Raw genomic sequence first — 16,306 nt, 5'->3', positions numbered from 1 at the left:
TAACATTCCAGTCTTGTTAATAACCGGTATTAACTGGAAAAGAGCTTTCTTAGCACGTAGGGAGAGATCATAAACACTTTTTTTCATATTGAAGGTATGATAAAAACGAACACCGAGGTACGTGTAACAATCAACTGTTTTCACAAGTTATAATTGATTACCAAGAAACCATTTATCTTTCTGAGAAATGTGACCACCCTTCCGAAAAATAACTACATTGGTTTTGTCAAGATTTACTGAGAGTTTCCATTCCTTAGTGTAATTATCTAGAATGTTAAGTTGTCGTTGTAATCCCACCACCGTATTTTATAGTAAAATCACATCATCTGCGAAGAGAAGCATTAAAATTTCCAGGTAATCTGGGAACAGTTGAATACCATGTTTTCCATAAGAAACAATATCATTATATAATTTACTGATAAAAAATGAAAATAGGATGGGACTGAGGATGCAACCTTGTCGCAAACCTATTGGACAATCAAAATAGTCTGTTGTACCCGTCTCACAACGGACACAGGACTTTATGTTTGAGTACATATCCTTCAGCATGGAATACATTTTGCCCCTGAGACCAGTATCTCTTAAGCAGTTCCAAAAGTTAGAACCTATCAACTGTATCAAATGCATTTTTGAAGTCTACAAATGCAGCATATAATTTATGTTTTCTACGTGATAGACATTTTTGAATAATTGCATATAAAGTGAAGATATGATCAGTCGTGGAGTAGTTTTTTCTAAACCCTGCTTGTGTTTCTGGAATTTTATCGCGCATATTTGCCCATTGGGATATCCTATTGTTCAATATTGTTGTAAGTATCTTCCCTAATAAACTCATTAGAGATATTCCCCTGTAATTATCTGGATTACTAGAGCCTCCCTTTTTATGCAGTGGAATAATGATAGAACGTGACCAGCTAGCGGGAAAAGTACCGCTGTTAAAAAGGTAAATGAAGCATTTTATAAGAAAAGGCATAGTTTCATTTTGCGAACATTTTAACATTTCTATAATAACATTATCAGGCCCAGCTGCTTTCCCCCTCTTTAAATGTCTTATAGCTTCCCTTATTTCCGGGGCGGTGGGGTAGCCTAATGGTTAAAGCGTTGGCTCGTCACGCCAAAGACCCGGGTTCGATTCCCCACATGGGCACACTGTGTTAAGCCCATTTCTGGTGTCCCCCGCCGTGATGTTGCTGGAATATTGCTAAAAGCGGCGTAAAACCAAACTCAGTCATTCAGTCCCTTATTTCCGTTTCTGTTATTGGAGAATCTAAAACTTGTTCATCAACGCTATCATCGTAATCGGAGTATATGGTATCATCTTCAATTGTAGTGGCATTGTTGTTGAATATATCAGTATTTGCAAATATATTTTTGAAGTGTCCGAGCCATTCAGATTTAGAAATAGGAGAAGTTATCTTTTCCCGATTCTGTAGCGATCGTATTTGTTTCCAAAATTTTGAAGGAGATTTTGAAGATTTACAAAGATTATCTAGTCGTACTTTAGCGAGGTCAGATTTATATTTTCTACAACAAGTCTTATATGCATTCCTCTGTCTACAATAAATTGCGCGGTGATAATCAGTGTGCTTAGTTCTAAACTGCCTTAGGGCTCTGCGCGCTGCTCGTTTTGCATTTATGCATTGTGGATTTGTTGACTGACGTTTCCTGTTAGTTCTATTTAAATAAAACCTTTTTTTCATACAATCCGCGGAGTTTATTATAATCTTTACAAAGTCATCAATAGCATGATTCACGTTCACTTCGATTGTCTCGCTTAAACTCTCACCATAGGCCAACAACCGTTCCTGTAAATTATGAACATATATTTCAGAAAGAGAATCATTCCAAATGATCTTTTCATCAAACAGATTACCTGTGTCACTCACTATCGAGTCAGCAAATTTACATGTTAACTCCAATGGAAAATGGTCAGAATTCAACATGTCTCCTACATTGAACTTATCAATGTGCTTCACTCATTGTACCCATGTGGGGAATCGAACCCGGGTTTTCGGCGTGACGAGCGAACGTTTTAACCACTAGACAACCCCACCGCCCGAGACACGATGTAATCGCCCTAATTTATACTCTAAGGAAGGTTACATTTAAAAATACACACTCATACCAGTCAGCACCAATAGCGGTGTTTATGATTTACACAGCCCTGGTTAAGTGAAAGGACTGAACCCTATGCAAATAAACAACGACGGGTATAGTTTCAATGATTTATCGTTCGACATGCTTGTGCCAGTGTAGGCTGGATGTCAAGCGGTATTTTTGTCTAGGTTTAGGATCAGGTTTTAACTGCTATGGTGACCTTTATATTGCGCTATATTCACACCGAGCATCCTCATAGCGCAGACAGTTCATAATTACCTCGGATAACCCAACCTGTGAGGCGCTAGAAGGTTATAGTCACATGACTTATCCCACCGGGTACCCTTTTTCTGCTGGGTGAACAAACCCACTTGCCTAAGGTGAGACCACATTTACCACGTGTGATTCGTTGTGGGAAAGGACTGAAGTCCTACAAACTTTCAGGAGTCAATCTGCCAAACACGGTCACCCACCCAAGCACTCTCCGCGCCCAACGTTGCTTAACTTCAACTGATTTGTGACCTGAGCTCTATACGTCATGCCCAAAGACATTGAAACGTACACTTTTTGTAGCCCTGCCTGGCGCTCGACATTAAGGGATTTTAACGTGTCTGGTTGAAATGCGCATGGACATGGGCATGCGCATGGTATTTTTATATTTCTTGTTTTACGCCGCACCCAGCAATATTGAAGCTATATGACGGCGGTCTGTAAATAATCGATTCTGGACCAGGTAATTCAGTGATTACATCATGGGCATCGATTTACGATGAATGAGTGAGTGAGTTTAGTTTGCACTCTGCAAGATTCCAGCTATATGGTGTCGGTCCGATCTACGAAGACACACATCGACCAGCCACCCTGACCACCCGATCCCATTACAGGGGCGTAGGAACAGGGGGGTCGGGGGTTTCACACACACACACGCACACACACACACACACGCACACACACACACACACACACACACACACACACACACACACACACCTTCACGACGAAACCATATCTAACTTACCATAACTACAATTTGATTTTGATTTTCAATACTTTTCACAAATTAACCCTCCCGGCTCTGAAAACCGTTCCTATGCCCCTGCCTTAATCGCCTCTTACGACAAGCATAGGATGCTGCAGACCAATTTTAACCCGGTCTCTACAAGTCGGATCCATCAATATAAAATCCACCAATATAAAACTGCAAGTAGCCACACATACATCGCTATTAAACTACTGAAACGAGACGCGTTACGTTAAACCCACATTTACCTCCCCTCCCCTCCCCTCAACTTTGCACTTCCCGATGTCTCTTACTGATAAGAACCAGTGTCTGTGTTACACTGGTACATCTGAACAACGCAATAACTGAAATCTCATTTTAACAAACCCTCAGTGCTAGGATTTGTGTTTAATGAGATTCACAAAGTCAGTTAACTCCCGAACGTGTAACGCCGATCATAAATCAAGGTTCTTAACTCTGGGAAGCTACGTGTAGTGCGTACTTGAGGTGTATCGACTGATCGTATTGGCCATGTATCAAACTTGTCAACTGCCTGAGATGGAAAAATTGTTATGAGAGTGTGTTTTTTATAATTGTAATATCATTGATTAAGTGATAATTATGATGGGTCACAATGTTTAAAGTTTTGAGTGTGGGTTGTGGCTCGCATCTCGCATCATCAGTCTAAGTGAACTTAGACTCAGTATTATTCGTTACACTGCTATACTGAGTCTAACAAACCTTGTGGAAGGTCGCGTCAGCTAACCTTTGAGCGACCTATGACCATCCAATCAAACGCGAGACGGCCGAACGGATTTAACGAACGGATTTCAGACAACGACTACTTTTTAGGGTTCGGCGGGACTTTTTGGATTTTCTCTTCCCTGGTCGCTGACACTGATCTGTCTGCCATTGTCTAGCTGACCTACATTTCAAGACTGACCGTCTATATTCAACTGTTGTCATTGTAAACAACCTTCAATCAGTATATCTGCTCTCACTGAAAATGTCAAGACTCTGGTGAGTTAATACCTAGCTAATATTTGTGACCCAATATTTTAGATGTGTGACTCAATTGCATTGTACTAGACATCTGTATTGTCATTCATTGTAGTTTGCTCATTGTTTGTTCAATATATTATTGATTATTTTATTTCATTTTAGACTTGTTTGTGTTCTATTTTGCTGGTTCAAAGGGGACTTTTAAACCTTTTGTCACGGCAAATTATTAACCGTAACAAAATATCCATGATATATTACAAACTCATTACTTTTGTTTGATTGATTGATTATACTTTATTGTCCCGAGGCAAATTTGTTCTACATCATAAGAGGTACAATCCGTGAATATCCAGGTTAGAATTGGTCTCCAGCAACCCATGTTTGTCGGAAGAGGCGAGTGGTGTAAATCTAAACTCACTCACTCATTTCAGCAACCCATGCTTGTCGTAAGAAGCAACTAACGGGATCTGGTGGTCAGACTCGCTGACTTGGTTGACACATGTCACCTTATCCCTATTTGCGCAGATCGATGCTCATGATGGTGATTGATAACTGGATTGTCTGTTCCACACTCTATTATTTACAGACCACCACCAAACTACAACTAAACCATACGTATGATATGTTACATGCAAAACGTAAACTGGAATACAGGTATTACTGGTGTAGATACATACAAGATCATAGAACCAATCACAGACACGCTTAGTCATTCAAACGTAGCACTGTACCAACAGGGGCCAGATGAACAGGACATTCACGTAAGTGCAGATTAAGAACCTTTAAGGCACAATTACATATCGCAGTGATTAAGTGCACGGAAGCTGGCTGGTATAACAAGACCTACGGGCCCTGTTTGTTCTTAATTTTGACATTTGCAGCTGGCGACAAGAAGGTAAAAAGTATCCTCGGAGAAAATTACATGACACCAAGAGAACTGGTATATAATAGAATGTGTCAACCAAGTTAGCGAGCCTAACCCCCCGATCCTGTTAGTCACCTCGTACGACAAGCATGGGTTGAAACGGTACTTTCCCACAGGAAAGATTCCCTCGTTGGTCACACCTTGTACGTGGACGCGGTGACCTGACGAATAAGAGGCGGTCTCTCTGTGTCTTTAATCTATATATACTAGACAAAAATAGTTAGGGATATATGTAATTTTTGAAATTATGAATAATGATCTATTTATTCATTGACACACTGATAAAATATCAATCATAAAAATACCAATATCCCTAACTTAACTTGTCCAGCATAGTTGATAAGGAATTAAGTCCCCTTACGAGCGAATAGCCAAGCGGATACCGTGTTCGCTCGTCTCGCCCAACATATGGGTTTGATTCCCCAACTACATGTAGTGACAATGTGTGAAGCTAGTTTCTCGTGGGATTCCGATAAATCAACTGACACGTTTCTGAGATAGTACCGGAAATTGATGTGAGCAGGATTTACATTTTTTTCCCATGCATACAAGTGCATTGTTTTGTATTTGGGACCATTGTTTGACGCTTCTGGTTCCCTATTTTCTACACAGATTATTTAGCAGGAAGTAAATGCGTCTTCCTCTCCCCGAGTGCATCAGTTGAACAGTGTTCAGCCACATCCGGCGCTCCATCTTCAAGACCACTGATGAAGACCCATGTGAAGAAGATGTGTCAACGCTCTTTGGCAGAAACGATGCCGACGTGACGTTAGATTGTAACTCACTCACTCCGGGCTACGATTGGTCTTTAGCAACCCTTGCTGGTCGTGAAGGGAGACTAACGGGATCGGGTGGTTGACACAGGTCATCGTAACCCAGTAGATTCATGCTCTTGATGTCAATCACTCTGTTGTCTGGTTCAAATATGATTCATTTAAGTTCTCAATGGTAAAGCTGGAATATTGCTGCGTACGACGTTTAAACAAACAAAAAACCCATATGTATTAGTTCTGATGGAACGCCCGGGTAAAACAGAGCGACCTATGTTGATGGTAAGAGGCTATGGTCTAATGGATCGCTCGAGTCGCAACCAATGTTATTTTGCCTTTGAAAGCTTAAATATCAGCTATTTTTAACAGCTAAGCCCTTGTGTTTCTGTGTTGTTGCCTCAGCTGTGTTCCAGCTCCATGTGACGGTGGTCTGTAATTAATCGGGTCTGGACCAGACAATCCACTGATTGACATTATGATCATCAGTTTAATCTATTCGAGGACATGTGTAAACCTAGGGGTGGCCTTGTGGTTAAAGCGTTCGCTCATCACGCTGAAGACCCGGGTTCGATTCCCAACGTGGGTACAATCATTATATGTGAAGCCTATTTCCGGTTTTCCCCGCTGTGATATTGCTTGAATATTGCTGAAAGCTGCATAAACTAATTTCACTCACACGTGTTACATCTTGTTTGACCGTTCAAGGCGTTGACTGAGGACGCTCGAACACGATGCATGCATTGCCCTAGTAAATAAATCTTTAGGTTGCATTGTAGACTTGCATGAATAGTTTACCGGGCTGCGGTGCAATTGTTTTGTACAAATTCCATTTCTGACACTCCGCCGTCATATAGCTGTAATATTGTTGAGTGCGGTCTAAACAACGAAAACAAACACAACGGCCGAGCACTGACGCAAAAACGCGAAGTTAATACGCGAACTTAATAACACTTCGATTATCAAAGTAATATACCGCCTTTCAATCAGTTCCAAGAACTGACTACCCGCACCCGTCCATTGAATGAATATATTACTCACTGAAGTGTGAAGCCCTTCAATCGAATTCCGTTAACTGAACATGAATATTTATACGGAGCCCTACGTCATCACTTTCCGTGAAGGCATGACCACGCGCTATTCAAATATGAGGGGTCAAGCACGTGACCTCAGCACTGTGAATCCGGGAAGCGTCTTTGACAACGACGCCTCCTACTCTACTGGTAGAAATGTCGTTGTGTGGTTCATTTTGACACCAGTGGGATATACTAAAACGTTAACAACATGTCGAAGGTAGCCCCCGATGACAAGCCAAGTCCTGGAGGTGAGTTTGTGACATATTTATGAAAGCATCTGTTCGATCGCTCGTCAGTTCAGGTGTATATACCCGCCTGGTCCAGGTGATCGATGTTGCTTGATCGATAATGTTCGCTGTCTTTCACAACAGCATCAGCGCTCACAACAAAAGAGTATCATTGACCCATGTCTCAATGTTTACCTGTATTGAGATCTTGTATGCTCGACATTCACAGGTTTACAAACACTGCTTTGCTGTGTAATGTGACGGTTGTGTACATATACATTATCATCGCGTATACATAAGAAATGTTTTCAGAGATAACACGAAAATACAGCTTACTGACAGTGTAAATGTTTAAATCAATGGTTAAATCAATGGCGCATTCTTACATTAAGACAAACGCTGAAATGTATTGAACTGACATAATTAAATAAAACTAATGTTTATCGGGTACACGTGTATTTGCCCATGTGAAACAACGATGTTTCAATAAGATTAATGGATGCCAAGGGCCTATAAAATGACATCGGCACATCCGCAGTTGTTTATTGTCCTGATCATAAATTATTTACCTTTGAGAGACAAGGATTCAAGAGAACAGTTGAGAGTACTATTGAGAGTACAGCAGTGGCAATATTTTATAGACAGTATATTATAAATATTTGACAATGTATTCAAATATGAGTAGCAAAGTACGACAACTGCCATGTATTATATATATGATGTTTTGATGACATTGGTAATAGCTTGTCAGATTCGAATTAGGAAACGCATCTTGTCTGAAAATGGTTTTCGATCTGAAAATGCATATACTGCACTTTACAATATATTAAAAGTACCGACCATCACATATCACATATGCCTCAAACAGAATCACACACCAGTGACGGTTGTATGTCTACAAAAACAGATTTTAAATACATGATGTATTTATTTTCACAGCAAGTTACTAAACCACTTAAGATCCACGGTTACGTAAAATCGGATTAAACTTGAAACAGCTATCTGGAAATACAGCCGGCGCGTACTTTGACATTGGGAGCATTGAGTTAGTTATTAAAGTGTAGCGTTTAGTTACTGTACGAATCTATACCACTCTTATCACGACCAGGTTTCGAAAACGAGCGATTAGTTAGCAATGACATGTCGTTGTAGAATGTGTTTTCATGTTTTTTAGACAAGCATGGTCACCCTATGTACCGCAGTACTGACGCAGGCACACGAATCGAACCCGGGATTTCGGTGTGACAAGCGAACGCTTTAACCATTAGGCTAACCCCCCCCCCCACCCCCACCCCCCCCTGATCCAAATATGACCATGAGTATATTTCATGAGGAATTTTGCAAACACCCAGTATATCGTCGTTCGTCAGACCAAAGCTGGTTGGGTGCATTAAAGTAAAGGGCGGTGGGGTAACCTAGTGGTTAAAGTGTTCGCTCTTCACGACGAAGACCCGGGTTCGATTCCCTATATGGGTACAATGTGTGAAGCCCATTTTTGGTGTCTCCCCACCGTGATGTTGTGGGAATATTGCTGTAAGTGGCGTAAAACCACATTCACTCACTCACTCACTTCTCTCTCTGCGAACAGACAAGCAGTAATCATTATGAACATACGTCTGAAGCAGCGTTAAACTAAACTCACTCACTCACACGACGTGAGTCTAAGTGTATGATGTTTAGATTATTTAGCGTGGTAGTTAAATTGATTGATGCGAATACATGTTTCAAGATTGTGTTTGTTGTAAGAGTTGTTCTGCGCCTCATTCAATAATCTTCCAGGTATTGGCGGGATTTAAATATTCGAGTCTGGACCAGACAAGCCAGTGATTGATATGATCAACAACGTCCTTCTCAGTCGAAGCAAAATGACCCACTCTCGTCTAAGTTACCGAGCTGGGAAACCCGATTCACAGTTTAACTTTGAGCTTAAAACCTTAAAGCCTGGTACCGATCGGATTGACCCTTGAAGATCCGGGTTAGAATTGATCTTCAGCAGGCTATGCTTGTTGTAAGAGGCGTCCATTTTGATCAGGCTCGTTGACTTGGTTGACACATATCATCGTATCCCAGTTGCGTAGATTGATGCCAATGATGTTGATCACTGGATTGTCTGGTCCAGACTCGATTATTTACAAACCGCGGTCATACAGCTGGAATATTGCTATGTGCGGCGTTTAACAACAAACAAACCGATTGGATTGCTTACAAGTACGGTTGTGGTATGGCTTGTTTACTCCCGACCCGTGACACGGGTTCTAACACTGTATCATAACTCCAATATCTCAGAAGTCTTCCTCTGTTTCCTTCCACTATGAGAAATCCAAGATGGCTGAACCTGTTATGGGTGACATAGTATCGCAAGATGCGTGACGAATTCCTCAACACGCGCTTTCTCTCATGTTTCGATGTAATCTGTCAGGTATTAAATAATGCATGCTCCTGACCGGGTTTGGCTGTCAACAACGTCACAGAATACACCTAGTAATACTTCATATGTTACTATGTATTGAAGAGTGAGTGAGTTGTGATGTACGGCGTTAGGGGGGCATCTCCTTCTTGTATGACCTGAAGCTGTTTCTGTGGTTACCTTGATCAAAATCTTTTATATGCCGCTTGCTTCTCGTTTTCACCAGTACAACGAAACTTTAATTCTTAAACAAATATTATTATAAAAGAGGAGATATATGTAAGCTTAGGGACCATTTATAATTTATGGCTAGTGGGGGTGATGATGGTTTTTATAGAGAAGCATGTACAATGTGAATAAACCCCCTCAAATGTATGTACAAAAACGTGACCCCCGACATGTCATGTCATACCAATGCCCCCCTCCCTTCCCATAATATCTAAGCATAAATTTTAAACTTAAATAATGTACAAAATTGCTGCCTCCCTAGCTCCCCAGAATAAAATGGGTGCCCCCATCATCATATCCCCGCCGCCATAAATTATTGCTGTATAGCGGTGTCACGAATAATACTGGGCCTAAGTTTACTTAGACTGAAGTCTTGAGATAGATAACAATAGTTTCTCTAAGACCATCACATCATTTATGAGGTAAATGTTAAAAACATTCCATCACCCTGAAGACGAACGTTGTGTGTGTGTCTATATATATGTATATATGTATTCAATGACGCTGAAGAGAAAAGTATTATATCTCATCTAAGCCTGTGCTTTAAACTGTAGGGGAGGCCATCTGTGTAATTCCCAACATTTTCATCAATTGCAGATCTGAAGTTAAAATAGTTTTGACCGGACAAAACCAAATTTATTAAACGCCTTCACAATTTTTTTTATTTTGTATTTTTCAAATGCATCCATGTTTTCAATAACGCACACATTGACTGGAAACATTTTGGAGCTTATCCTCGCCTGTTTAGGAAAAGATAACTGTTTAATCAAGGACAATTCCTTCATTTTTGACCGAACAAAGCCAAATGTATTGACCACAACGACAAAAAAACCGTAATAATGTTACATATACACATATGTTTTCAGTAGCACAACCGTTGACGAGACTTACCCTGGCCTCGCCCCTATTACATGGTTTTCTCCCCCTTCGCTCCCCCAACCCTGTGTCGAGACACACCGTCAGCCCGCGTTCCGCTATATCTACGTGTACTAGGATCTACTATCGACTTTCACTACGTGCTGTAACCACAACACAGAGATCACCCTATCTCACACACTGACCTGATCGCATCAGGTTTCCTCCTTCAAGTTAATTTCGCCTTCCCTTCCTTGAAAGCATTTAATGTAGTCTTGAGCTTAAAGGTTAATAAGTCCCGGCAACACCGTCACTCAGACTCGCTGTAAGTCACGGTAAAAATATATATATATATACCTTGCAATAAAGATGTAGGTGTATGTCACATAGCTTGAGTATATACATATACAGTAAAGTACGTTTATAATGAACACTTTTATTACGAGCTGACGGTAGGACGAACTCGTTTTCTCGGCCCTAGACACTTGCTGTTCGTTTATAACGAACACTTTTATTACGAGCTGACGGTAGGACGAACTGGTTTTCTCGGCCCTAGACACTTGCTGTTCGTTTATAACGAACACTTTTATTACGAGCTGACAGTAGGACGAACTCGTTTTCTCGGCCCTAGACATTTGCAGTAAACTTCGTTCATAACGAACACTTTTATTACGAGCTGACGGATAGGACGAACTCGTTTTCTCGGCCCTAGACACTTGCTGTAAACTTCGTTTATAACGAACACTTTTATTACGAGCTAACGGATAACGAATAACGAACTCTGAGTTCGTTATAACCGTACTTTTTGTATTTCACTCGCACCTGTTAGTTACTGCAGTCTTACATCGTGAATAGTTTTTTTGTGATAAAAACAGAATTATTATGATTTTTCTGATTTAGTTTTGCCTTTAAAACTGGCATGTGTCCCTCATGACATAATGACGCCTTATTTCCACTTTGATCACAGGAACTGATAATCTGACTACTAACTGATATTAAAAATTCTTATTTTTAATTCATTTAAACAAACTGAAATATATATATACCACAGGAGCACGGTCACGCAAAAAAAACCGGGCATCAAGTATTATACTGCCACTGACGGGGTGTTAGCAGTATATGAAAGGACCTTGATGCCCGTTTTTTGTATTACAAGACCCTGTGAAATATACAACAATCATTAAAATACCGTGACGATCCTCTGATAAATGATTTTAACTTTAACTAAAACAACAAGTATAAGACAAAATACATGGATATCAGGGGGCGGTGGGGTAGCCTAGTTGTTAAAGCGTTCGGTCGTCACGCCGAAGGCCCGGGTTCGATTCCCCACATGGGTACAATGTGTAAAGTCCATTTCTGGTGTTCCCCGCCGTGATATTGAGCAATATTGCTAAAAGCGGCGTAAAACCATACTCACTTACTTACCTATGGATGTCAACGTCTTCTTTATTGTAAACACAATGTTTCTGTGGCTTTTCTTGCCCCTTCGTGATTCACCTGACGAAGGGGCAAGGAAAAGCCCAGAAACGTTGTGTATGCAATAAAGAAGAAGCTGACATTCATACAGTTTGTCTTATACTTGAATACCAACTTCTATATGCGTCTCAAGAACCTCGTAAAACAACAAGCATTCATTGATTCAAAGCCTGCTGTATTGTAGCGGAATCGGTTGTCACCCGTCTTATCTGCTGGCGATGACGACACCACGACCATTGAGTAAACACCTTTATCAACCTTATCAAGACATATGAGCAAGCTATACAATTGTATTTGTTGACGACATTTGAAGGCTGTCATGACGTACGTTCATGTACATGTTGTTGACTCTCGACGATGACGCCGCAGTCTACCCCACGCAGGTCACGCCAGAGCCATGTATTGGGGGGTCATGTTACAAACACCGTGATTCATACATATACCCGTGTGTAGTACATTCAGTCAGCCGAAACAGGCATGCATGGCTCCCTGCCAGCAATCTACTTTGAAAATCGTTTTCTCGCAGTGGCACTGATTAATAAATCGTTTTGTTACTATATATATTGCCTTTGAAAGATTAATTAGTCACTGAGGGATTGGTTTGCTGTTTAACGCCGGGTTAGAATTTGTCTTCAGTAATCCACGTATGTCGTAAGAGGCGACTAACGGGATCGGGTGGTCAGGCTCGCTGACTTCGTTGAAACATGTCATCGTACCCCAAATGCGTAGATCTGTGTTCATGCTGTTGATCACTGGATTGTCTGGTCCAGACTCGATTATTTTGAGACCGCCGCCATATAACTGGAATATTGCTGAGTGACGGGTTACACAACAAACAGACAAACGAACAAACAAACAAGCAAACATTTACCGTCACACTCAGCAATATTCCAGCTATGTAACGGCAGTCTGTGAATCATGCTGATGGGATTCACCAAGGATGTAAACTGCCTGGGATCCGTATCACTTGGGGATTATCTCCTGGAGTAGAGCCCGACTCACTCACCCACCTACTGTTCAAGCCTTCTCTCAAAACCGCCTAAGAATTAAGGGTAAGGCAGGATAGCCCAACGGTTAAAGCGCTCGCTTGTCACGTCAAAGGCAGGGGTTGATTACCCTGGTGGGTACAGTGTGTGAAAACCCATTTTCCTGTTTCCTCTGCCGTAATATTGCTAAAAACAATAGCGGCGTAAAAAAGTACTCACTCACTCATGACGATTATAACGGAACGTCTTCATGTGAGATAGAAATAAATGTGATTCCGGCAGATCAATCACTACACCATGCATACCAGCTTGTTTTGTTTGAGAAGGCATTAGCCTAAATCCCCCCTGGTAGATATCGATCTGTGATCAATGTACACCCCTGGTGATATATCGATCTATCATCAGTGTAAATGTAGATTGTTGTACGGTAACAACTCAGGTATCCTTGAGATCGATAGTACGATCAGTTTAAGAAGTCATTACATCAAGCAAGCGTTTGATATAAAAGTGCGTTATTGGAAGAGCTCAATTCTGATTTGCTCATTACAATGTCCTTCGTTCTGTCTGAGGCTTTTAGGGGATAAATTATCAATAGAAATTTTCCAAGCTTATTGGTCGTTTTAAACGTTAAACTGTGACTGGGAACAACTGCAATTATCTTGTGAATTTGAACTGCAGATTCCCTGTCTGTGTCCCTAAACATAAATGTTCGAGGAGTTTGTCACGTAGGGTTTATCTGAATTATTCATTGAAGGCGACGATCATCGACTACCGCGCAGAACCATTGTCCAAAGTATTTTTTTATGTAACAAAACTTTTTGCCCATAAATACTTTATTTTGTCATTATAGACACGAACGATGTGAACGATAATATCTCTGTTTCTGGTGACAAATATATATCAAAGCGAAAAAAAGAAAAATAAATCTTGCAGTTTAAATCTTGCAGTTTAATCAGGGTTTTTTCTGCAGGTCTCTAATTTCTGAATTGTACATTTTAGACTTCCATTATAATTACCATTCCTTTACAGTGGTTTTGTTTGTTGTTTAACGCCACACTCAGCGATATGAAGACGGTCTATAAATTCTGGAGTTTGGACCAGACAATCCAGTGATTGGTAGTATGAGCCTCGTTCTACTCATTTGTGTCTACCAGCGAAACTGACCATCCGATCCCATTGTATCATCTCAATTGCATAGATCCATGTTCATGATGCCAAGCACTGGTTTGTCTGGTCCAGATTCGATTATTTACAGACCGCAGGTATATTACGGTGTTAAACAACAAACAAAAAACCCCGAAGTAAACAAGTCTCCAATTTCAAACTGCCATCGGGGCGGTGGGGTAGCCTAGTTGTTAAAGCGTTCGCTCGTCACGCCGATTCCAAGATGGCTACAATGTGTGAAGTCCATTTCTGGTGTCCCCCGCCGTGATATTGCTAGAATATTGCTAAAAGCGGCGTTAAAGTAAACTCACTCACTCACTCAAACTGCAATGATTAATCATCAAAAACCTCTCACGGAGAATGCAGAGTTTGTGTTTCAAGTCGCGGCGGAAATTGTGGGATCAATCTTCTAAACATCTGAAAGGGGTATTGTTAAAGTCAAGATACTCGAGTTTGACGTTGGTAACTACTACAGTGTCAAGGGTGGGACTATTTGAGTGAGGGGTGTAAATCGTCGCTCACAATATCAACCATCAGTTGGCTTGATCCAGACACGATTATTTTAAAGTCGTCGTATATAAGAACATTGCTGACAGTGGCGTTTTACGACAACAAACAAAAGAACAAAGCAGTTTATTAATATATCACTAATCCATCTAAAGAAAATATACAATCTTCCATAATACAGAGAATCATGCTGACTCATCCAGATTAACAATTTGTGTTATAAAGTACGTTTTAAGCTATGTGACGTCAGTGTTGGCAAGACCATCTTCATATTCAGGGGAATCAGAGCAATTATGTGATATTCGTCCAACTAGTTTACCCGATGATCGTCGTGTTGCTGTAGAGCGACCTCTTATTCAGTATGATCCATATATAATATAACATAGCCGAATGCACGGGGCCTTAGAAGTCGTGACAATCGCGCACAGGTTTCTTTCAGACCCGACTTAATCTCCCGGCCTTAATTCTGTTCAAATGAATTTGTTTGTATTCGCAAATGGTCGCCAATAGTTACGGTATACAAATAGTGATATGCATAAATGGTTTAACGATGACACAGGTGGTTTTATTATTCAAACAGTGTTCCTTTATAAACCAGACAGACTTGCAGAACATGCTCTGAAACTATGAGCGAGTCGGTGCATGCATGCGCGCGTGCATATGTGTGGCTTCCTGAAGCTCTGTCACCTTTTCTTTGCTTTCTGTGTCTGAGAGCCCTGAAGATCCGGGATTGAATTGATCTTCAGCAACCCATGCGTGTGGTAAGAAGCGACTAACGGGATCGGGTCGCCAGGCTCGCTGACTTGGGTGACACATGTCAGCGTACGTATTACAGTTAAGCATATCGATGCTCGTGATAGCTGAATTGTCAGGCTCATATTTACACGCAGCCGTCACTTAAGTGAAGTGTGGCTGAGTGTGACGTTCAACAGCAATTACACAAACATATTATACCTTTCTGTTTATGGGGCGGTGGGGTAGCCTAGTGGTTAAAGCCTTCTCTCGTCACGCCGAAGACCGGGTTCGATTCCCCACATGGGTACAAAGTGTGAAGCCTGTAGCTATTGCTGGAATGTTGCTAAAAGCGGCGTAAAACCCAACTCACTCACTCTTTCTGTTTATATTAGTTTACGGATAACTTGAAAACGGGGTAAGAATCTACACCGAAACGTCGCTCTGTGCAATAAACAAGAAGCTGTTACCCATATACTTTATTGTTGACTCACCAACTTCTAGAATGCCGATCAAACAATTAGTTTACGGATAATTTATCGAAATATGGATTTGGTGGTCGAAATACAAACAAACAATCGCGATTACCTTCAATATTTCTTTTTCAAATGAAGTAAAATATACGATGTGTATGATGGAAGAAGGTATTATTCCAAATTTGTTCTTTTCTTTCCTTCTGCATTTTTGTAAAACGTGACGAGAATGTTTACTATTTCTATATGTAAAACCACACATATTTGAAGTACCCGGATATATATGTATGGTATTGGTCAGAGCATCGTCGGTAGTTTTAAGTGAGTGAGTTTACTTTTAAGCCACACTCACCCGTGAAGGTCCCGGGTTAGAATTGGTCT

The 16,306-nt window shown here is 40.8% G+C and overlaps 1 protein-coding gene across 3 annotated transcripts in view; it reads left to right on the top strand.

The window, feature by feature from the left end:
- Positions 1 to 6,958: 6,958 nt before the first annotated feature.
- LOC124270269 (choline transporter-like protein 4) overlaps positions 6,959 to 16,306 on the top strand; it is a 67,112-nt gene continuing 57,764 nt past the window's right edge. For 2 of the 3 annotated variants that reach the window (XM_046705307.1, XM_046705304.1), the window contains exon 1: positions 6,959 to 7,115. In XM_046705307.1, the coding sequence (XP_046561263.1) occupies positions 7,076 to 7,115 (40 nt within the window). In that variant the 5' untranslated portion in view covers positions 6,959 to 7,075. The remainder of the gene's footprint in view (positions 7,116 to 16,306) is intronic. The other variant, XM_046705306.1, reaches the window with a different exon arrangement.

The sequence above is a fragment of the Haliotis rubra genome, unplaced genomic scaffold (genome assembly GCF_003918875.1).
Source record: "Haliotis rubra isolate DU_JTF1 unplaced genomic scaffold, ASM391887v1 Scf150, whole genome shotgun sequence".
Lineage (NCBI taxonomy): Eukaryota > Metazoa > Mollusca > Gastropoda > Lepetellida > Haliotidae > Haliotis > Haliotis rubra.
This window is presented reverse-complemented; position numbering and strand designations above follow the sequence as displayed.